The sequence below is a fragment of the Schistocerca americana genome, chromosome 8 (assembly GCF_021461395.2).
Source record: "Schistocerca americana isolate TAMUIC-IGC-003095 chromosome 8, iqSchAmer2.1, whole genome shotgun sequence".
Classification (NCBI taxonomy): domain Eukaryota; kingdom Metazoa; phylum Arthropoda; class Insecta; order Orthoptera; family Acrididae; genus Schistocerca; species Schistocerca americana.
In genome coordinates, this window is record NC_060126.1 from 124,555,966 (window position 1) to 124,580,813 (window position 24,848).

A 24,848-nucleotide genomic window follows, 5' to 3' on the forward strand; every position below is an offset into this window, starting at 1 on the left:
GAATATATATCACATTGATCTATGACTGCATGACACACCAACTGCGAGGTTCAAAAACTTACCTTTGTAAACATGTGAGGAGTATTGCATATGGAGATGGTTCTGTAGTTTTGGCACAAAGTTCAGCTACTCGTGGATCTTCTATCTTGATTTCATCAAATATCTATAAAATTTGAGAATAAAATTTAATGATACACTCAAATTTGGTACAACAGAAAGGAAAAATGCTATGATAAGAATAACAAAATATTTTGTGCCTTTTATCAAGCACCAGCAGTTTAAAAATGATAAATATGGGAAGAGGAGAAAGGCAAATAAGCATAATAAGGTTTCTAAGCATGTGGTACTGTTCAAAAATGACAGAGATCAGCAAGATGATGACTATGCGATTTGTCAAAGTGTTGTGATTTTTTGACATTGTCACCTGGCTGGAAACCCAAGAGCTTTTCATCACACCATTATATGCCAGGAAAGACTACATTCACATGGGAAATCATTTTAATGTTACATTCATTCTCATGTTAATTTACTAGAATGTCAAATGTTTCAAAACAAGATTAACACATTTGGCATCTATACTATCAGTAATAGAAATTCTCTCAGCACTGCAATGCTCAGGTCACAAGCATATGACATCTCATCTAATCATATTCCAAACTGCAATGGCATAAAAATAAATGGATAACAGCAGGTATTAGAAAGTTCTCCCAGAACCTTACATACCTTAGTTCCACAAAAAACAGACATAATGGGCCAAAATTCTTACATTTCTACCAAAGGTATATCATGATTTATAGAACACTGATTGCTGTAAAAAAGTTACTGAATGGCAAGATACTATATGAAGCAGAAAATAAAAGCAAACCAGTTTGGGACAAAAAACAAATGACATCTGTAAATAATTATGCACTTAGTATAGTGATGTTATTACAAAACACAAAGTCAGTAAAATTGTACAAAACCTATATAATAAAGTCTGCAAGCTTAGGTGCAGTACCATTTTATATGGTGAAACATAATAAATGTGTCATTCATATTACGGAACTTATCAGAGAATTTACAACAGATGAGAGTTATGTCTCTGTTAAAGGAAAATTATGCAGAAGACATAGAAAACTAAAAGCCCATTTTTCCACTGTAATACTTCTCAATATCAAGAGAATCTATTGCGGAAGACAGATAAATGAATTATTTGAATAAATACTATCATTTAACGGAATCACTACTTGGGCTCTAAAGAGGAATACTGATTCTCGGTTGACGTGTGCAAACACACAAAGATGCAGAGAGTTACCGACTAGTTATGTCCTTAGTCCCTTTATCAGTATGTAATAGCCAATGTCTCCTATTCATGTGTACATTCAATTCTTAACTACGGAATTCTTTTCTAGGGAACAAATGCACAGAAGTATTAACACAGTTTCCAAATTACAGTGAAGGCTATTAAAATAATACCCAATAATACTAATCAGGCTCACTGTATAGCTTTTTAAATTTTAGGGATTTTAGGTATGCCATGTGAGTACATTTACCAATCAGTTACGTGCATAAAAAATAATCTTCATAATTACTGTATAAACATCTCTGTCCCTGACCACTGAACAAGATCTACACTGAAGTTATATTTACCAAGATAGAACAAGAAGGCAGACTCAGATTTTCATTCAAGCAAACACACACCAAACATTGTCTTCATCATCCCGAAGTCAGCTGATAGTGAGTCAGTGTTACATTATGAAATAATGTGTATACAGTGCGTACAGTGACCAGTTTTGAGAAATGAATGAACAGCACTAGCTCTTTAAATAACACCTTTGCAAAACAGTATTGTACACCACTGATAAACCAAATGAGGTTGTACTGTTGTAATCAAGACTAGTCTTGTGTTCGAGGGGATGGCTGTTCCTCTCTCCATACAGATATTCCATTTGGGTTATATGTGGTCTCTCTAAATTATTTCAAGCAAATGCCAGGATTGTTTCAACTATAAAGTTACATTCAACTACCTGTCCCATCCTTGTCAAACTATACTTGTAAATAAGTAAATTCCTGTACATACAAATTGTGTGATTTTTTCAACTGTAGTACCAGTATCCCTGCAAAACTAATCCACAGACGAATAAAACTGCTACTACTGACACTGATTTCCATGTTGTAACCGATGTATAAAACTTAAGTCTTCTTAGTGGAACAAAAACTGATTATTGGTATCAGCATAATATCTCACTGCAGGATATCAATAAATATGAAGATTCGTACAGCATTAGTTTGATAAAGCAAATGGTAAAGCTAAAAGAAATAGCAAAAGAGAGCATCACTTTGCTGTGTAACAGCCAGAGGAATGTATTTCCAAAAATGTGATTTTCGGTTTTCTCAAACACATTTTTTCATGGTAGTCAGCTGTAGGTTGTATAAAAGCAATGTATCTCTATCTCTTCTCTTGGTGAGAATAACGTGCTGTGTATCTCCAAGTTGCAAGTTTATCTTAGAGACAGACAGATGTATTGATACTTACATTTTTCTGTTTCGAAGAAGTACATCTCAAGATTGGGACTGACTCCTAACTTTATGAAGTGAATTTGGAAATATGTTTTAAGCCAGCAGAGATCACACTCTACTTGTTTTGCAAAATATCATTTTCTTGTACTTTTGGACTATTTTCCTGTGTACTGAAGGAGAAGTATATATTCTCTAGCAGCAAATAACAAAATAACAAGTCCTGCGATGTCAATGGAAATGTTGTATCACATCTCACTGCTGAATCATACTTCTGTTCATCATATCTCGGAACAGTTTGTGTACAAGGTCTCAAGCTATTGCATTTTCTGTGTGAGTGCCAGTGAGAGGAGAAATGTTAGGCAACACAATGACTGTCCTTTATAAGAAATGTCAACACAATCATATTGGTTTCATTGTCACACCGCACTCTGTGTGATAGATACAGAAGAAAAGTGGCAGCAGCACCTTGATTTTGACTGCTGATGAAAGAGTTGTCATCGTCTAGGTATAAGGAGATTCAATGAGGCAAGCGGAGAGAATAAGGAACCGTATAAAATCTTTTCATACAATTGCATCACAATACTGGTGACAGAGCACTGTGTGACAGTTCTTACCAATAGAACTGAAAATGTAAATAATGTACAAACCATATAAAAGAATTTGCAAAGAGGATCAGGTTACTGCTGAAAAATATTGGCTCTACAGAGTAATAATCAATACAGCGTTTAACCTAGGCTCTCATGTACTTAGAAACAACATAAATAATCACTGGTATTACTTTCAAAATCGCTCTGAAGAAAATCAAAACACACAGGAAGACCAGCACGTAGAAGACCTAAAAAGAAAAGAGGCAGCTAGAAGTAAAATAAAAATAAAAAAATAAATAAATAAAATGAAATGCGAGCAGACCTGAGCAGAAGAATGCCATTTACTGGAATTTGACCAAGTATATGTAAGCTACTGACTCACTATAGCACCTACGACCATTTTCTACCAAAGAAGATTATCTGTGTACAACCTCACAGTGTATAATAGTGAGACCTGGAAAGCTAGAAATCACGTATGTCATGAAGGTGTGGCTAAATGCAGATCAACTCATGTAATGTCGTGTATATTTCAAGAACTGCGGAGGACTGCAGATGGTCATTAATTATTTCATTGTCCGACACCTGTGGAGGACAAAACTGAAACATTAATATGAGCACCATGTTTGTTCATGCTGTACAAACTCTGAACATTTCAATGATATAGCAGTACTTCTTTGAGTCTGGTCACTGTTTAATGGACTGTGATTCAGTCCATTCCACTATAGAGAGAGCTGCAAAAAATGTTTACATCTATGACCCATCAGGGTGGTGTACTATTACTCAGAATCCTTCAAAACAAAGGCTGTATGAAACTGTTGAAATGAACCAGGACTTCCTGGACTTCAGTGTTAAGCAGAGGTAACAGGTGAAAAATATAAAAAATTGACAGAGGAAACCAAGCACAATCTTTTTCAAAAATTTCTAAGGCCAAAAATTCAAAAGTTTGCCAGTTTACAGAAAATCCCAAAATTCCCAATCAATCTTCTAGCTGAAATCAAAGTACCCTAGTATGCTAGAACTTCAGGAAGAGAAAATAAAATACCTCGTGGATTTCTGCCACACCAGCATTATCAAGGATCAGTGTCACACATTTTAAAAATATCTTTAAAAGGGACATCTGGAGTTCAGACTGCAGTGGCAATGGTTGTGGTGGAGCTAGTGCTAAAGTAAACAATCAGTGGAGACATATACAAAAATACACTAATATGCATTTATTTTACCTAGAATTTATCTATCTTTAATGTGGAAATCAACTATGTAAACTATATTTTCTCAGCCAAGTGTATATCTCCAAAGTGTGAAACTTCCATTTAGATTGGTTTGCTTCGAATCATAATTATATATCTCCTTGGCACTACATTAAGCAATAAATAAAAGTGAGCAGGGAAGGACTATTCTTAAAGATATTTTATCATCTGACATCTTTTCAAGTGTATTCTTTAATGGTGTAGAGATTTTTTCAATACAGTTTGTACTACGTTACCAAAACACAAGATTTAGATGTTCAAATGCCTTCTTTCATCTTCCCTAAAAATTGCAGTTCATTTTTGGAACACAACCTACGACCAGAATAGAGACAGAAGTGGCGACACTTTCTCCAGGACCTGACCATCATTTCACAGGACAATGCTCAAGCATGTACAGTACAAGCTGTTACTGATTTGTTTGATTGAAGGGGCTGCTAAGTGCTATACCACCTACTGCACTTTCCTGACTTAAGCCCTCATGAGTTCAACTCGATTTCTAAACTGAAGGAAACACTTCACGGCATTCGCTTCAGAACTACTACAAATTTGTCGGGCAATAGACCACGCCGCTCCAACTGCCAACACAACTGGCACTGCTAAGAGTACCCTACAACTTCCACATCACTGGCAATGGGTTATACACAATGCTGGTGACTGCTTTGAAGGTCAGTAAAACTTTGAAACACTTATCTATTTTGTACAAGCTGTAAATAAATAGTTGCCGCTATTCAAGTTCCAAACCTCATATATCTAGTTTCTGGGGATTTTTTTTATTTATTTTTTTCTTTTTCCTTTTTTTTAAATTAACCAGATTAATATTCTGATATAACTGAAAACACAGCCATCTAAAGCTGAACAAATTTGTCATGATAAACGTTACTTTTCAGGTTACAAGAACATTAGTCATGGAGTACCTCAAAGCTCTGTGGTAGGCCCTCTATTATTCCTTACTTTTATAAATGATTTACCATATCACTTGTTAGCAACAGAGTCAGTGTTATTTGCAGATGATACTAGCATTTTTATTAGAGGACACAACAAATCTGAGAAGGAAAGTCTTTCCTTCTCATCCCATACGGTAAGTCTGCCCTGACCAGCAGTTCTGGGTAACTTTCCCAAAATCCAACTCTTTTCCTAGACCTCTCCAGTCCTTTTCCTTCACCCTTCTTCCTTCCCCTTCAACCCTTCTTCCTGAAGGAGTCACTGGCTCCAAAAGCTTGCCAGTTACAACAGTCTTATGTGTGTTCTGCCACTGCTTGGTGAGTAGGTTTTTTTATCTATCCAATTAAATAATTTAATAGACGGAAACATTCCACGCGGGAAAAATATATTTAAAACACAAAGATGACGTGACTTACCATACAAAAGCGCTGGCAGGTCGATAGAAACACAGACAGACACATACATACACACAAAATTCAAGCTTTCGCAACAAACTGTTGCCTCATCAGGAAAGAGGGAAGGAAAGGGAAAGACGAAAGGAAGTGGGTTTTAAGGGAAAGGGTGAGGAGTCATTCCAATCCCAGGAGTGGAAAGACTTACCTTAGGGGGAAAAAAGGACGGGTATACACACACATACACACACACATATCCATCCACACATATACAGACACAAGCAGACATATTTTGTCTTTAAATATGTCTGCTTGTGTCTGTATGTGTGTGTATGGATATGTGTGTGTGTGTGTGTGTGTGTGTGTGTGTGTGTGTGTGAGTGTATACCCGTCCTTTTTTCCCCCTAAGGTAAGTCTTTCCGCTCCCGGGATTGGAATGATTCCTTACCCTCTCCCTTAAAACCCACTTCCTTTCGTCTTTCCCTTTCCTTCCCTCTTTCCTGATGAGGCAACAGTTTGTTGCGAAAGCTTGAATTTTGTGTGTATGTATGTGTCTGTTTGTGTTTCTATCGACCTGCCAGCGCTTTCGTATGGTAAGTCACATCATCTTTGTTTTTAAATACACTCCTGGAAATGGAAAAAAGAACACATTGACACCGGAGAGGGTAAGGAATCATTCCAATCCCGGGAGCGGAAAGACTTACCTTAGGGGGAAAAAAGGACGGGTATACACTCACACACACTCCGGACACTGCGAGAGGGCTGTACAAGCAATGATCACACGCACGGCACAGCGGACACACCAGGAACCGCGGTGTTGGCCGTCGAATGGCGCTAGCTGCGCAGCATTTGTGCACCGCCACCGTCAGTGTCAGCCAGTTTGCCGTGGCATACGGAGCTCCATTGCAGTCTTTAACACTGGTAGCATGCCGCGACAGCGTGGACGTGAACCGTATGTGCAGTTGACGGACTTTGAGCAAGGGCATATAGTGGGCATGCGGGAGGCCGGGTGGACGTACCGCCGAATTGCTCAACACGTGGGGCGTGAGGTCTCCACAGTACATCGATGTTGTCGCCTGTGGTCGGCGGAAGGTGCACGTGCCCGTCGACCTGGGACCGGACCGCAGCGACGCACGGATGCACGCCAAGACCGTAGGATCCTACGCAGTGCCGTAGGGGACCGCACCGCCACTTCCCAGCAAATTAGGGACACTGTTGCTCCTGGGGTATCGGCGAGGACCATTCGCAACCGTCTCCATGAAGCTGGGCTACGGTCCCGCACACCGTTAGGCCGTCTTCCGCTCACGCCCCAACATCGTGCAGCCCGCCTCCAGTGGTGTAGCGACAGGCGTGAATGGAGGGACGAATGGAGACGTGTCGTCTTCAGCGATGAGAGTCGCTTCTGCCTTGGTGCCAATGATGGTCGTATGCATGTTTGGCGCCGTGCAGGTGAGCGCCACAATCAGGACTGCATACGACCGAGGCACACAGGGCCAACACCCGGCATCATGGTGTGGGGAGCGATCTCCTACACTGGTCGTACACCACTGGTGATCGTCGAGGGGACACTGAATAGTGCACGGTACATCCAAACCGCCATCGAACCCATCGTTCTACCATTCCTAGACCGGCAAGGGAACTTGCTGTTCCAACAGGACAATGCACGTCCACATGTATCCCGTGCCACCCAACGTGATCTAGAAGGTGTAAGTCAACTACCCCGGCCAGCAAGATCTCCGGATCTGTCCCCCATTGAGCATGTTTGGGACTGGATGAAGCGTTGTCTCACGCGGTCTGCACGTCCAGCACGAACGCTGGTCCAACTGAGGCGCCAGGTGGAAATGGCATGGCAAGCCGTTCCACAGGACTACATCCAGCATCTCTACGATCGTCTCCATGGGAGAATAGCAGCCTGCATTGCTGCGAAAAGTGGATATACACTGTACTAGTGCCGACATTGTGCATGCTCTGTTGCCTGTGTCTATGGGCCTGTGGTTCTGTCAGTGTGATCATGTGATGTATCTGACCCCAGGAATGTGTCAATAAAGTTTCCCCTTCCTGGGACAACGAATTCACGGTGTTCTTATTTCAATTTCCAGGAGTGTACAATTAAACAATTTTGTCAATAATTGATTGTTTCCATTGTTATGGATGAAATGTAGAATAACTGAGCTATTTAAATCTTAAGAATGCTTAGTAGTTGCTGTAACATCGAAACAGTACTATTTGCTTACTATGCAAAAGTACCTAACCATTCCACCATGAAGTGATTTTGTGGCGAAATGGAAGTTTTGCAAAAGAATCATTTAAAATTTAAAAATGAGCAATCAGAATAATGAAATGTGTCATCAGCAAGGAATCATGCAGCATTTTTTTTTAATTTAAAAATTTGACTTTACATGTATTCATACACAACACTAAAATACACAAACAAACTGGCAGCATGGTCATGAGCACCTGCATTGTAACTTCCTTTGCCATCCCACCTATACAAAAGCATCATAGCCCACCAAATTCCAAAATACCTTGCCTGGTTCAGTTTCACTGAGAGCATCTGTGTACCTAGACCCTGTCCTATCCTCATTCCACAACAATCTCAAATCTTCTCTCCCATATGCTTCACCTGATCCTCATCAGCCTAAAGTGTCACTTTCCCGAATACTGATCTACAAGTCCCTGATAACTGTGTTCAAACCTCTGTCCACATCCACCTCACTACCCATCAACATTACATGCATTGTGCGTGGCACATCTGCAATTATAAGAATTCCCTTGTGCTCTATGTTGAAGGACTAACAAAGACTTTCAAGCCAGGCACATTCCCCTAAACCTGGTTCACAGATAGCCCTCTCATACCATATCCTCTCACACTCCAAATCTTCCCACCACTTCCAAGAACTAACTACCAAGGAGCATCCCCTTCGTCCAAGACGATATGAGAGACGTGCTTGCTTATGTGAATGACTGTGTGTGTTTTTTTTCTGAAGAAGGCTTTGGCTGAAAAATGTGAAACTGTCTTTCCCTTGTGCCTGTCTGCAACTCAATGCATCATCTTTATGGTGAGTAGAAATCTATGTTTTCCTTACGCTGTAGTAAGGAAAGGTGCAAGAGTTCGGAGACAGTGGCTTCTGCTTCTGCTTCTTCTTCTCCTTCTCCTTCTCCTTCTCCTTCTGGCACAAGGGCTGAAGGGGCAGGAAGAGGGGTAAAGCAGAGAACTGGCAAGGTTTAGGAAATTTTAAGGATTACAGGAAACTTACCCATAACTCCGAATCAGGGGAGATTTCATCTCATGAAGAAATGGTGGATTGGATGACACATCACCTTGAATGAGGAATTGTACATTACTATGACAATATGGCTTGATGTACAAGTGGCACTCTTTTTTGCAGTGTGTGCAGGGAAGCTGATAGTTATCAGAAATGTCTCAACTCTGTGGCCATTTTGCTGAAAAGTAGTCAATTCATGCATGTAGTGTTTGTAAGTAAATCCTTTCTGATGTGCATGTTTATTTTAAAATTTGGCCCTACTGATCACTGGAAGCTTCAAAAGCTTGTAAATTTCCTTAATTTTATTCATGTTTTCTCCAGTTGCTACTTGGCGAGTACATACTTTTCCTGACCATTTATATTATGTTTTAATTTAAATGTTTTAATTGGGACCACAGAAAACTGCAAAAACCAAACAAGTGTATGAGCCAGAATTTCTCTCCTTGTGCTCATCATGACTTTAATTGAATTTTCCTTTTTAAATTATTAACCACTTCACTAACTTTCCAATTCCCCTAATGAAAGAACTATTAAAATTTTTGTAAATGCAGATCCAACAACTTTCAAAACCTGACTTCCACTTCGTAATGAGATTTTTAGTAGCACTTATAAAGATACAATTTATTGCTCACTGTCGTTTCCAAATGAAACATAATTAAAAGCCTAAAGTCAAAATATAAAACTCAAACATATGCACTAAAACTATCTTCGCCAGAAATGTTCATCTATGGGAGCTTCTCCCCTGCACTCCTCCTCCTCCTCTCTCAATGATCAATAGGGCCAAAAATTAAAACAAGCACGAACTTCAGAAAGGATTTATGTACAGGCCTACATAAAGAAATTGGATACTTTTCAAGAAAATGACCATGGAGTGAGACATTTTTGATAAAGGTGCCAGTTTCCCTACACACTTTGTAAAAAAAAGCATGCAACTTGTCTGTCAAACCATAGGGTCATACTGGTCTGCAGTTCCTCATCCAAGGTACATGTTATCTACTGCACCATTTCTTCATCTCCAGAAAAATAGGTGAGTTAGTTAGTCTTAAAGGCAGACTGAATAGAGGGCAATTAATTAATTCTCATTTAAGTCTGAGTTGGGTAAGGTCAGGCAGCAAACTGTATTTTGAATCATATTATTTCTTCGTGCTTTTCTTATATATAAGCTATATGTAAACTGAATGACACTGCCAAAAGTAAATTGAGTTATTTTGTGGAAAGGATAATGTTTTGATACATAGTTTAAATACCTATATGAAACAAAGTAAGAAATATGCTCTTCAATTTATTAATTCATGTAGCTTGACGGTTTTGTTTCCAGAAGTGGTAGCGTACGGACGTATGCATGGATCCGTCATACCAGCACTGTTAAAAATGTGTATTTCAGCCATTCATTAAAAGAGTTATAAAAAGTTATTAGAAAAGCAATATTTATTCGCATGGTTAAGAGGTCAACTGCCATCTGCTCATCATTTCACTTACCACTGAGATCCTGCATCAAGAGGTTCAGTGCAGACAAGAAGAATTTACACAGTATCCAGAGGAGCGTTCCTGCATCGACATTGTCACACTCAAGACTAAACACAAATGAATTAATATGAAGCAGTACATAATGTAAATTACGTTTACTGATCTTGAATGTATTGATATTTAAGGTCTGTTGATATTGGTATCAGTTTAAGTTCAATAGAGGTTGTGCACAGATTCATAAATTACCTACAAATTTCTTTAAACTATTCTTCCCAATCATTTTTTCCAATTATTCAAGCAATTATCAATGAATTAATCCATTTCCATATCCCTTTTCAATGGTGACGGTTTGAAGGACAGCGCCAAGCGAAATATGAACAGACCTTTCAATTGCTGAGATAAAAATTTCTGAGATAAATGATTCATACTGTTGTTATAAGGAAGTAATGAAACATTAATTGTATCTGCTTCATGTCCGCGAGACTGGGAATCGTTAAAACATTGAAGGAGCAAATTAAAATTAAATTCTGCCTACGAATGAGACAAACTGGGAATGCTGATTTCAGCGGTAAATGTAGGAAGCTGCTACGCTGTCTGCCTTATAAAGCCACACTTGATGCAGTCTCTCTGGCAGTAGATTCCTTCCAATTAATATCCTTTATGGAAAGTTCATTTCTAAAGAAAAGATGAAATTTGTACAAAGACATCACTAAAATCATTTAAATTGTGTAAGACTGTGTCATATAATATTTCACGTTCTTATGTTAGTAGTTTCAGCCATACTGCCTCATAACCTTTCCTCTTCTTTTAAACCTGAATTTATTTTAACTAGAAGTTGACTTTCTTTCTCTTTTAGAGCTTCGCCTACTGTATCTACGTAAATCTTGCACACTGACACTACCTTTTAAGCAAGAGTGCTGCCCTTATCCAGCATCCCAGTTATTTCCTTTACATATGCACATATCTTATCTCTCTGTATTTTGGCAAATTTTGACTCTAAACGTAACTGGCCCACTCTTAGACCTAAGTTTTGTACTTCTGTAGATACATTTTTACACACTTCTTGCAGCCCGCTGACTGTGTGATTGCATCTCCTGAATTTGAGAATATGCTTCACTAAGGTTCTGTCAGCTGCAAGTTGTTCCTGTTTATTGTCTACGGATGATACTCTTTCCGTTAACGTACACTATGTGATCAAAAGTATCCAGACACATGGCTGAAAATGACCCAAATGTTTGTGGCGCCTTCCATCGGTAATGCTGGAATTCAGTATGGTGTTGGCCCACCCTTAGCCTTGATGACAGCTTCCACCCTTGTAGGCATCCATTAAATTAGGTGCTGGATGGTTCCTTGTGGAACGGCAGCCCATTCTTCACAGAGTGCTGCACTGAGTAGAGATATCGATGTCGGTCGATGAGGCCTGGTGTAAAGTCAACGTTCCAAAACATCCCAAAGGTGTTCTGTAGGATTCAGGACAGGACTCTGTGCAGGCCAGACCATTACAGGGATGTTATTGTCGTGTAACCACTCCACCACAGATCATGCTTTATGAACAGGTGCTCGACTGTGTTGAAAGATGTAATCGCCATCCCTGAATTGCTCTTCAACAGTGGAGAGCAAGAAGGTGCTTAAAACATCAATGTAGGCCTGTGCTGTGATAGAGCCATGCAAAATGACTGGGGTGCAAGCCCCCTCCATGAAAAACATGACCACATCATAACACCATCACCTCCGAATTTTACTGTTGACACTACACACGCTGGGAGAAGACGTTCACCGAGCATTCGCCAAACCCACACCCTGCCATTGGATTGCCACATTGTGAACCATGATTTGTCACTCACAACGTTTTTCCATTTTTTACATTCCTTGCACCAAGCGAGGCATTGTTTGGCATTTATTGGCGTGATGTGTGGTTTATGAGCAGGCACTCGACCATGAAATCAAAATTTTCTCACCTCCTGCCTAACTGTCATACTACTTTCAGTTGATCCTGATGCAATTTGGAATTTCTGTGTGGTGGTCTGAGTAGATGTCTGCCTATTACGCATTACAACCCTCTTCAACTGTCGGCGGTCTCTTTCAGTCAACAGACAAGGTTGGCCTGTTCTACACTTTTGTGCTGTATGTGTCCCTTCACGTTTCCACTTCTCTATCACATCAGAAACAGTGGACCTAGGGAAGTTTATGAGTGTGGAAATCTTGCTTACAGATGTGTGACACAAATGACACCCAATCACCTGACCAAGTTCGAAGTCCGACAGTTCTCTGGAGCACACCATTCTGCTCTCTGATGATGTCTAATGACTACTGAGGTTGCTGATATGGAATACCTGGCAGTAGGTGGCAGCACAATGCACCTAATATGAAAAACGTATGTTTTTGAAGGCATCCAGATACTTTTGATCATATAGTTATTTATATTGCGAGATATGTTGGTACTTATTTCTTGGTTTAGTTGTTCACCTGGCTCTGGCACCTTTCCAGATAGCTCGTCAGATAATTCAGTTTTGCCCACCTCACTGAACTGTTGATTAACACTATTCTTGAAGTTGTTGACTGCCCGATTTTGCTGTGTAAACTGTTATCCTATATGTTCCTTATGTTTTATGAACTGCTGTGTCATACACTTAAGTTGTTGTTTTACAACTTCCTGAAATTCCTGTGGTTCTAGGCGCTTCAGTCTGGAACCACGTGACTACTAAGGTCGCAGGTTCGAATCCTGCCTCAGGCATGGATGTGTGTGATGTCCTTAGGTTAGTTAGGTTTAAGTAAGTTCTAAGTTCTAGGGGACTGATGACCTCAGAAGTTAAGTCCCATAGTGCTCAGAGCCATTTGAACCTGAAATTCCTGTTGTTTCGTATACTGTTGTATTATTTGTTGCATCAGTTGCGTCAAATTGTGTGTCTCACTAGTATTTACATTGTTTTCACAAACTTTTCCTTTTCTTGCATTCACAATGTTGTGAGCAAGTAATCAAAGGAATTTTCACTGTCTCATCCTTTAGTTTCACTATTTGAAAAAATGTTTCCCTTGAGAACTGAGAAATTGTCTCATCGAGCATCATAAAAGTGACATCATGATTAGTTATATTAACAGTATCATCATTTGTTGATAGTGGGATGTCAACATCGCCAATTAGGTTGGCCAGTCCACGAGTTGGTGCATTACCTTCAGCTGTTGCCAAGCTCGGATTTCCATCATCTTGGCATATTGCATTTTGTAAGGAATGTTCAAAAATGGCCATTTCCTCTTCTCCATTGTCAATAGTTTTTAACAAAATTATGAATAAAATTGTTTTCAAAAACGAACACAGATAGTGCCACAGAGATTCATGGACTAACAAGTAAACAATGGATTTGTAGTACAACAAGGATGGCAATCTTACCCCACACAGACCTTACGATAATGGTAATGGTAATCACAATGGCAGTGGTAAAAGCATTAAATTCATGGGCAGATATAAAAGAAATGGGCAAAAATTTAACAAAAACAACTATTCATGGGCAAATAGCGTATGGGCAGCCTGTACAATATTTACCAACACAAGCTACTGGCAATAACCAGCCCATCGCTTGGCAAACACAAACCAATACCAGATAGTTGAATAATCCCAGACAGCGGAATGCAGTCAGCAGAGTAATGCACATAAGCCGAATAACAAGCAAAACCAAAGAGAATTTCAATCAAGAGCCTCACAGTATACTAACTGGCATAATCAAACACCAACAGTCCATATAGTAGAAGTTACACATAGCCCAGAGACAGATGCACCCCGCAACGCCAGAAAACTTGGGCCAGTCATGGTAGGCCCCCATTCTGTGGCCTGGGAGGAGAATTGGGACACGAGCTTGATTGACACTTGATTCATCAGACACGATTATGTTGTTAGTTGTTAAGGATAATTTTTGTTTGTATTTTTATTTTTTCTTATATGTCAAATGTGCACGCAATAAGGTAATATGTTGTAACAAGGAAGAATTTTACTTTTATATGTCTAGAGACGACACACTAAATAAAACGCTTTGCCTTCTGCGTAGCCCAGTTGTAAACAAATAAACAAACTTATGAAACACTTGGTAGTGTGCAATGCAATACATAACACACCACAACACAAGTGGTATCAGAGTGCCACAGCGCATGTGCATTGGGGAGCAAGCTAATCAACAAATTGCAAGCATGTGCACGCCAGACAGGCACATCTGAAGTGTTGGAGCGCCCAAAACAAACAAACCTGATGAGCTACAGCCCGCACTAGCATTTGTAAAGCCTATTGAATAAACAGAGACATAGAAAATTAAGAGAGAGTCTATACTATAACTGCGACTATCTACACAAGACACACACACACACACACACACACACACACACACACACACAGATAACATAAGGGATTATATACAGAGGAAAGAGATGCTAAACTACTTGAAATTATTTAAGCTATGCTATTATATATATTATATCTATATATGCACAATATTTATGAATTAAAGTATTGAAAGTGCGTGAACTAATTATGCTTGATGGACGAGAAAAGTCTTGCTGCAGGTAAACAAGCACGTACAGTATATGTGGCAAACTTAATAAGAGTACAAGAGCTCGCGCGCGCGGTGGTGGGTGTGTGTGTGTGTGTGTGTGTGTGTGTGTGTGTGTGTGTGTGTGTGTGTGTGTTGTACTTCAGAAGGAGGCCTTTTGTCTGAAAGTTTACTTGTTTAGCTGTATTTTTTTATGCCTATCTGTGACCCAACATCTCCACTATACGGTGAGTAGTAATCTATCTTTCTCATAATATTGTCATATACAGCATACACTTTCTCTGTAGAAAACACAGAAAATTTACAGCTACAAAGATAGTCTAATTCTAATAAATTCCAGCATATGCTGGGCCCATTGTGGCAAAGCTGCATAGAGCCTATGTTTCTTTAGCTGTATTGCAGAGCAACTCAGCGAGTGTGTGCCACTCAGTGAGTGCACTTCATGTGATACCAATTGCAGAAACTGGCGGACATGTGTTCCCACAATGGTTGCAAAGTGAGTTATGGGGAATGAGCACCTGTCACAAGGTATTGCCTTGAGGATACAGTGCTCTACAATATGCAGTTGCAATGACGGTCATACCTTGCGACGCACAGCTCTGTGGCCTCCTCAACTATTGAAGTCATCATGATGAAAAACAGTTAATACATGTGTACAGTGTCTATACATGATACCTTTTCTCATATTCAAATATGTTTTAAATATATTTCCAATTATTTTTGCTGGACTTACTTCTCTCTTGATTCGGACCTGTGAATGACTGCTTCTCCCTACCATTCTCTATTCTGAGGGACAAACTGCTTAAAATGTAGTAACAGTTATAAACAGATACCTGCTTCCCTTCTCACCCTACCATTATCTGTTAATCTATGAAAACAGCTACAGTTGTTGCTCGTTCAGCAGCTGGTGTGTTCTGTCTACATCCTTCTTCCTGATGCTCCTAACAGATGTTGAAGGACATCACATAAATAGTGCATCAGCGAACATCAATCTGTGCATTCGAACAATAGTAGTGCCTCAGCAATCTAAGCACCATTGTTGTTGAATTCTATTTCTATTTTCAAATTTTTCTAAAAACAAATATTTGTGATATAATCAAGAAGTAATGGGATTTTTTTTTTAATTCATAGACTTTACTCAACCAATTTTCAATTTCTTTTATCTTTTTGGTACAAATGTTCCTGATGTATGTTTGCTTTTTCAGCTATTTTGAATACTTAGTTTATTGTTGACAGTCAAAAAGATTATATTTGTTTTCGAGTGCTGAGTGAATTTTTACTTTTGAAGAAGATGGATCACAGAATTTGCATCAAATTTTGCTTGAAAAATATGACTGTGGTCTTGGGCAAATCAACTATCACTTGTAGTGCTGCAAAGTGGTTTCAGTCATATATTACTAATAGAAAACAAAGGGTGTCATTACGTAACAGTTCAGCAGTACGCAATCAGACATCATCTGACTGGGAAGAAATTACATGTGGTGTTCCCCAAGGTTCCATACTACTTTTTCTTGTGTGTATTAATGACCTGTCATCTGTTACATTACCAGATGCCAAGGTTCCCTTTTTTTGCAGATGATACAAACATTGTAATAAATAGTAAATCAAATATAAATTTAGAAAAGGTAGCAAATCAAATTTTTACTGACATTAATAAGTGGTTCATAGCCAATTCACTGTCATTAAACTTTGAAAACACCTACTATATGCAATTCAGAACTTCCAAGAGATCTCCTTCTAGTGTGTGCACAAAATATGAAGACATCGAAATAGGAGAAGTTGAGAGTGTAAAATACTTGGGATTACAACTTGATAATAAATTCAGTTGGGAGCGACATACTCACAAACTGCTAAAGTGCCTAAACAAGACTGTGTTTGCAATGCGAATGATGTCAGACATAGCAGATATAAATATAAAAAAACTGGCATATTTTGCTTATTTTCACTCCATTATGTCATATGGTATCATATTTTGGGGTAACTCCTCAAACTGAGAAAAAATTTTTAGAGTACAGATGAGTATAATAAGAGTAATGTGTAGCGTAAATCCAAGAACATCATGTCAAAACCCATTCAAAGAATTGGGCATACTAACCACAGATTCTCAGTATATTTATTCCTTAATTAAGTTTGTTGTGAGTAATACATCTCTTTTTCCAACGAACTGCTTAGTAGGGTTGGGTTGGGTTGTTTTGGGGAAGGAGACCAGACAGCGAGGTCATCGGTCTCATCGGATTAGGGAAGGACTGGGAAGGAAGTCGGCCGTGCCCTTTGAAAGGAACCATCCCGGCATTTGCCTGGAGCAATTTAGGAAAATCACGGAAAACCTAAATCAGGATGGCCGGACGCGGGATTGAACCGTCGTCCTCCCGAATGCGAGTCCAGTGTTTAACCACTGCGCCACCTCGCTCGGTGAACTGCTTAGTACACAGTATCAATACTAGGAATTATATATAACAGAGGGAAACATTCCATGTGGGAAAAATACATCCAAAAATAAAGATGATGTAACCCACAAAAACAAAAGTGCTGGTATGTTGATAGACACACTAACAAACACAAACCCACACACAAAATTCAAGCCCCTGCAACCTACGGCTGCTTCATCAGCCTGCTTTCCTGATGAAGCAGCCGTGGGTTGCGGGAGCTTGAATTTTGTGTGTGGGTTTGTGTTTGTTAGTGTCTCTATCAACATACCAGCACTTTCGTTTGGTGGTTTACATCATCTTTGTTTTGATGATGTAACTTACCAAACGAAAGCGTTGGTATGTTGATAGAGACACAAACAAACACAAAATTCAAGCTTTCACAACCCATGGTTGCTTCATCAGGAAAGAGGGAAGGAGAGGGAAAGATGAAAGGATGTTGGTTTTAAGGGAGAGGGTAAGGAGTCATTCCAATCCCGGGAAACATTCCATGCATGGGTCTTTAAATATGTCTGCTTGTGTCTGTATATGTGTGGATGGATACGTGTGTGTGTGCGCGAGTGTATACCCGTCCTTTTTTCCCCCTAAGGTAAGTCTTTCCGCTCCCGGGATTGGAATGACTCCTTACCCTCTCCCTTAAAACCCACTTCCTTTCGTCTTTCCCTCTTTCCTGATGAGGCAACAGTTTGTTGCGAAAGCTTGAATTTTTGTGTATGTTTGTGTTTGTTTGTGTGTCTCTCGACCTGCCAGCACTTTCATTTGGTAAGTCACATCATCTTTGTTTTTTTTTCATATATAATTGTAAGCGGCGGTAGCGCGCACAAAAGCAAGCCATGCCGCGAGCGGCGACAGGCCGTAAACATGCACTATCAGAGTGCGACAAACAATGCATGACACAGTACAGTAATGCATTTTCAGCTTAGAGTGACGTAAACACCTATAAAAAAGAAAACGGCACTTATCAGATAAAAGCAAAATAAGCAATCGATTCAAACCAGACGAAGCACGTGAAAAAGGAAGGGTACTCGTATAAATACGGACGGAGCACCTGACGCCTGACGCATAGCAATGACTACCTGGTAAAGCTTAACTGCTTACAACTCGAACCAAACTACTGTAGCTGTATCGTCATTCATTCGACCTAAATTGTGTCTCATATTACAATGGACCAACTTTGTTTCAATTTGGAGGTGCGGCCTAAAACTTTTCTCTCCCCTTGAATTTCAGGTCTCAAATTTCAGATGCGTCTTAGATTCGGGAATTTTTTTTTTCCTTATTTCGAGTCTCATTTTTCAGGTGCGGCTTAGATTCGAGTGCAGCTTAGATTTGAGTAAATATGGTACTAACATAACCACCAATGGCCATTAAAATTTACTTACAGATAGGTATGAGTCTGATGATCCATGTTCAGTTTTTGCCCCACCTCTGTCACTTGACTGAATTTTTTCTCTCATTTCAGGAATCAAAATTTCCAGGGTTGCTTTTGCAGCTTCTGATTTTGCTTGTTTTTTGCTTGTCCCATATCCAACTCCATACTGCATGCCATTTATTGATACTGTAGCTGAATAGGGTGTACCTGCATTTTCTATAAGATAAAATAACAACCTAAGATACACGAAAATAAGAAAACTCTTTGTAAATTATTTGTTAATCTTTATAACAGCACATTGACAGAAGATTTCACTAGAATTTCAGACACCTCAGCTCATGTTATTAAAACTCAATCTAAAAATAATATTTTTTCATATCCATTAGTTGATGAAGTTTACTATTAATAATTATATAAAAATTCAAATAAATAATTTCAGGTTGTCATTATGTTTCTAATTACTACTACTACTACTACTACTACTACTACTACTATGATTGTTATTATTATCATCGTCCCCATTACTGTTACTACTACGAGGGCAGTTCAATAAGTAATGCAACACATTTTTTTTCTGAAACAGGGGTTGTTTTATTCAGCATTGAAATACACCAGGTTATTCCCCAATCTTTTAGCTACACAACACTATTTTTCAACGTAATCTCCATTCAATGCTACGGCCTTACGCCACCTTGAAATGAGGGCCTGTATGCCTGCACGGTAACATTCCACTGGTCGATGTCGGAGCCAACGTCGTACTGCATCAATAACTTCTTCTTCATCCGCGTAGTGCCTCCCACGGATTGCGTCCTTCATTGGGCCAAACATATGGAAATCCGACGGTGCGAGATCGGGGCTGTAGGGTGCATGAGGAAGAACAGTCCACTGAAGTTTTGTGAGCTCCTCTCAGGTGCGAAGACTTGTGTGAGCTCCTCTCAGGTGCGAAGACTTGTGTGAGGTCTTGCATTGTCATGAAGAAGGAGAAGTTCGTTCAGATTTTTGTGCCTACGAACATGCTGAAGTCGTTTCTTCAATTTCTGAAGAGTAGCACAATACACTTCAGAGTTGATCGTTTGACCATGGGGAAGGACATCGAACAGAATAACCCCTTCAGCGTCCCAGAAGACTGTAACCATGACTTTACCGGCTGAGGGTATGGCTTTAAACTTTTTCTTGGTAGGGGAGTGGGTGTGGCGCCACTCCATTGATTGCCGTTTTGTTTCAGGTTCGAAGTGATGAACCCATGTTTCATCGCCTGTAACAATCTTTGACAAGAAATTGTCACCCTCAGCCACATGACGAGCAAGCAATTCCGCACAGATGGTTCTCCTTTGCTCTTTATGGTGTTCGGTTAGACAACGAGGGACCCAGCGGGAACAAACCTTTGAATATTCCAACTGGTGAACAATTGTGACAGCACTACCAACAGAGATGTCAAGTTGAGCACTGAGTTGTTTGATGGTGATCCGTCGATCATCTCGAACGAGTGTGTTCGCACGCTCCGCCATTGCAGGAGTCACAGCTGTGCACGGCCGGCCCGCACGCGGGAGATCAGACAGTCTTGCTTGACCTTGCGGCGATGATGACACACACTTTGCCCAACGACTCACCGTGCTTTTGTCCACTGCCAGATCACCGTAGACATTCTGCAAGCGCCTATGAATATCTGAGATGCCCTGGTTTTCCGCCAAAAGAAACTCGATCACTGCCCGTTGTTTGCAACGCACATCCGTTACAGACACCATTTTAACAGCTCCGTACAGCGCTGCCACCTGTCGGAAGTCAATGAAACTATACGAGACGAAGCAGGAATGTTTGAAAATATTCCACAAGAAATTTCCGGTTTTTTCAACCAAAATTGGCCAAGAAAAAAAAAGTGTTGCATTACTTATTGAACTGCCCTCGTACTTCTACTATTACTACTATTGTTGTGCTGTAATTCAAGCATCTAACACAGTACACACAAACTGAATGCCCAGTCAGATAAAAACTTAGATGATCGTAATTACAGACACTCAGTTTAAAAATGACCGTAAGAAAAAACAGCTCTTGAGTATCATCACCGTGACAGATGATTTTCATGCTTACCTCTTCCTTGAATTAACAAAAAGAATTAGGTAAGTTTCAGAAATGATTACCTAGCTCCTTAAATTTGTAAGAAGGTTGCTTCTTCAATGCGTGCTGGACATACTCATGAAGAATACAAACATAACTCTTTCCATTTGGATTCATAATCCACTCTTTCCTTGGATGACCATTTTCTCGACAGCCTGTAATAGTATTGATGGTATAAAAATCTCTGTAATATTTTCAAGGGAAAAGCAATTACAACAAAACTTTCACATCCTGAAATTTTAACATAATGACTACTCACCAAATCCGTAAGGCACTGAGCAGCAGATATGCAATTAGAAAAGAGTAATAAGCTGCTTCAGAGACAACAGAAAACGACTTACTGCCATCTCATAGCACCGCAAACCAACATGTGTGAGTAGGCTGCTGGGCTGATATGTGATATGGGTGGTGAAGACAAGTGCTGTGTGACAGGGACAGGAAGGGACCACAGAGCAGAGCATTAGGCATATCATTCCATGTAGAACATGCAAATGTGTGAAGTAAAGGTGGGTCTCACTTATGCAGGGATGCTGATGAAGGGTGGGTTGATGCTGAAAGAAATTCTGAGAGAATAGTATAGGGGAAAAATACAGAGTGCATCAAAGGAGATAAGAAAAAGATAATATGGTTGAGTGGAGTAAACCTGGAGTATTCAACTTTATTTCCAATTCTTTTGTCTGTTTTGATGGGGTTTGGATTGTTTGGTGAGGATTTGCTTGTTTATATTTTGTAGCAGAGGAGCCACATGTGTGAATCAACTGCATTAGAGACATTTCTTAGCATGAGATGAGGCATGACAGCTGACCATACACCTCTAGAATTTTTGTGACAAATAGGCTGAGAACTTTTTGGCGCTGTGATTGCACACAGATAAAATAATACTGGGTCAGGAACAACAGAATTTGCAGGAAATATCTGGGAGGGTAGTGAGAGGCCAGTTGCACATTCTGCAAGATATTCAAAATAAAAGTAGCTCTGAGGAAATCCTTACAAAATATTAGTGAGATATCAAGGGCTGTTAAGGAAATCTTAGGGCACGAGGAAGTGGTGCAAGAGAGGTAAAATGGAAATAAGTATACTGCTGGAATCAGTAAGTGGAACAGGAAAAGAAAAAACAAGAAGAGGGACGCAAAGATGAGGAAGCCAAAAGGATGGTGAAAAAAATTGAAACAACATTGAAGAGCAAACATGTGGGTTAAAACAAAAGACATAAGAACAGAAAAAGCATAGGGAACAGCCAGCAAAGAACTCTGAAAAAGAAACAGATGCAGACATACTAAACTGTGAAGAAGGGCATGAAGAACTACAATGTGCTGATTTTGGAATTAGCACATTATTCAATGCAGTTGAGAACATTGACAAGATATAGAAAATAATTGCATAGTTCTGGAGGCAGGGGATTGTGTTAAGCCTAGTTTACATGATGACACTAGGTTGCAGGCAACTGCACTACCGGTCACTGTGCATGCACGCCAAGCGTTTGGGCAACTCGTTGGTGAAACTAAACACTTTCGGCATGTTCCAACTTTGGCGACCCTAGTTGCCTGAGTTTTGAGGTTGTGTGTGTTTGTAGAGCATAGACAAACTGAAATATGAAGTGGGGATGGAGAATAATGTTCGCTTTTTGAATATCTATACTTTACATAGGTGTTTGTGGGATTTCAGTGATGCTGATTACAAAAATATGCAACATATTGAAGCTGCTGAGACTGTCATGTGCAATTATAATATAAATGGTTTGACAATACCTGAGCTGCAGGGCAAAATTTATTGAGTTAGGAGCACATATACAACTAAATTAATAATAATACAAGCAAGTGTAAGTCTATCTGTGGCAATGCTCTTGTCTACAAGACAAGTTGGCCAACTCTTTGTTAAGGAATATCGTTGACAGGAGGGAAGGCTATACAAATTCAAGAAGCTGCATTCTTTATTCAATATTAATCTATTTAAAACGTTGCTGCAGTGCTCCCCATTCACATATGTTAGAATTTTGAAATATTGCTACTGTACAGATCTATCTTCAAGAGAGTAGTTAATGTGGCCTGCTTCGAATAATTATTGTTGCTAATGTTAATAATTATTACTGTTAATATTAATAATTATTACTGTTAGTGAAATAGCGTCATCACCAACTAAAAACATATCTTATAGCATACCGAGTGTTCTCGATTGTAATGCACGCAATATGATACGTAATTTCAGTTCTGGCGACAGTGCTTCATGCATTACAGTACCTTTATTCCTCTTATCGCATAATTGACTCTATTTAGAAGTAACGTAAATGGTTCTGGTGACATTATAAGATAATTAAAAGAACTTCTTCGATCTTCCATTATAAATTATTTCAGCAAGGATCCTGAGCAACCAAGCTAACGTCTTTTCTTGATCCAGTCACAAATCAAAACACGTTTCTTATTTTTTTCCTTGTGTAGCAATTCCACACAACAAGCTTTAACTCCATCACAACTCGTGCGACGTGCAGCTGCCAAAACTTTCATTTCAGACACAACTCGGGGACCCACAAAATGATGAAACTGAAGTGTACACTGGTGTCGCCGTGTCTACAGTCATATATGAAACCACTTGCATGCAACGCATTCCAAGCAACGTGTGGCGCAACCCAATGTCGTCGTGTAAACTAGGCTTTACTGAAGTTTGAACAGATGCTAAACATGTGCTGATGTTGAAATACATAAATTTAAAATTGTGCACAATACCAACTGAACAAAACATAGTACCCTGTGGCTACAATATCAACAAGTAACAACTGGAATTGATAAATTCATACAAACAGATGGGTGTAACAATTTGCAGGGATATGAAATTGAACAATCACATAGGATCAGTCATTCATTTGTGGAATAATAGGGAAATGCAAAAATTCTGCAAAGCAGATTACCTATGTGACCTATTTTAGAATATTGCTCAAGTAGGTAGGATTTTGCATCGATGCACTTTGCACAACACTTTTCCAAAGATTATATTTTATCACTGAAGTGTTTTTCGGAAGGTCTGTGAAATCCTCACCTACAGCTCCCCTGATCTTTTCATAGACAGATAAAATTTTTCAACCATAAATTTCCTTAGATGTGGAAATAAGTAGATGCCAGAGTGGAGGGGGGGGGGGGGGGGGGCACTTCAAATCTGTACCAGGCTGGATTTTCTGACAGTCAGTACTTCTAATGCTCTGTTTTCAAAGCAGCTTTCATTATTCCAATGAAAGTTGACTTTTTTTTCCTGCTTTTGCAACCTATGTTCTGACACACACACACACACACACACACACACACACACACACACTTACTTACTTACTTACTTTTTCACCCAGTTAGTCCAGAAGCCTTGCCCAGCATTCATGAGTTATTATTATTTTACTCTTTGCAAGCAATAAAACAGGATTCATTGTACCAGATAACATTAGTGGAACCTTTCCAGCAGATGAAATTCTACTCATGTTTCCTTAAGCAATGCCACCAACTTTTATCTGTTGATCTGGTTGCTGTTCTGTTTTTTTTTTTTTTTTTTTAATGATGCCAATATTACTGACAAGGGAACCTCCCCATCGCACCCCCCTCTGATTTAGTTATAAGTTGGTACAGTGGATAGACCTTGAAAAACTGAACACAGATCAATCGAGAAAACAGGAAGAAGTTGTGTGGAACTATGGAAAAAATAAGCAAAATATACAAACTAAGTAGACCATGTGCAAGATAGGGAACACCAAGGTTAGTCTAAGCCCATGAGCGCCGTGGTCTCGTGGTTAGCGTGAGCAGCTGCGGAACGAAAGGTCCTTGGTTCAAGTTTTCCCTCAAGTGAAAAGTTTAATTTTTTATTTTCAGACAATTATTATCTGTCCGTCCATCCTTCCGATGCGAGGTAACTGCGCCGTAGTATGGGGACGGTACACCTAAACGGAAAAATTTGAAAACGTTAAAAACGTATGTTTTGACAGAGCACAGAGAAAACTGTGCGACTGTGAAACTGTTGCATTCATTTGTTG

General features: G+C 39.5%; 1 protein-coding gene across 1 annotated transcript in view; it reads right to left on the minus strand.

Moving 5' to 3' along the window:
• LOC124545263 (microprocessor complex subunit DGCR8) overlaps positions 1-24,848 on the minus strand; it is a 239,163-nt gene that overhangs the window by 54,720 nt on the left and 159,595 nt on the right. Inside the window, exons 8-10 of the mRNA XM_047124142.1 lie at positions 20,869-21,000; positions 18,741-18,946; positions 63-163 (exon numbers count right to left, since the gene is read on the minus strand). Of these exons, the coding sequence (XP_046980098.1) occupies positions 63-163; positions 18,741-18,946; positions 20,869-21,000 (439 nt within the window). The remainder of the gene's footprint in view (positions 1-62; positions 164-18,740; positions 18,947-20,868; positions 21,001-24,848) is intronic.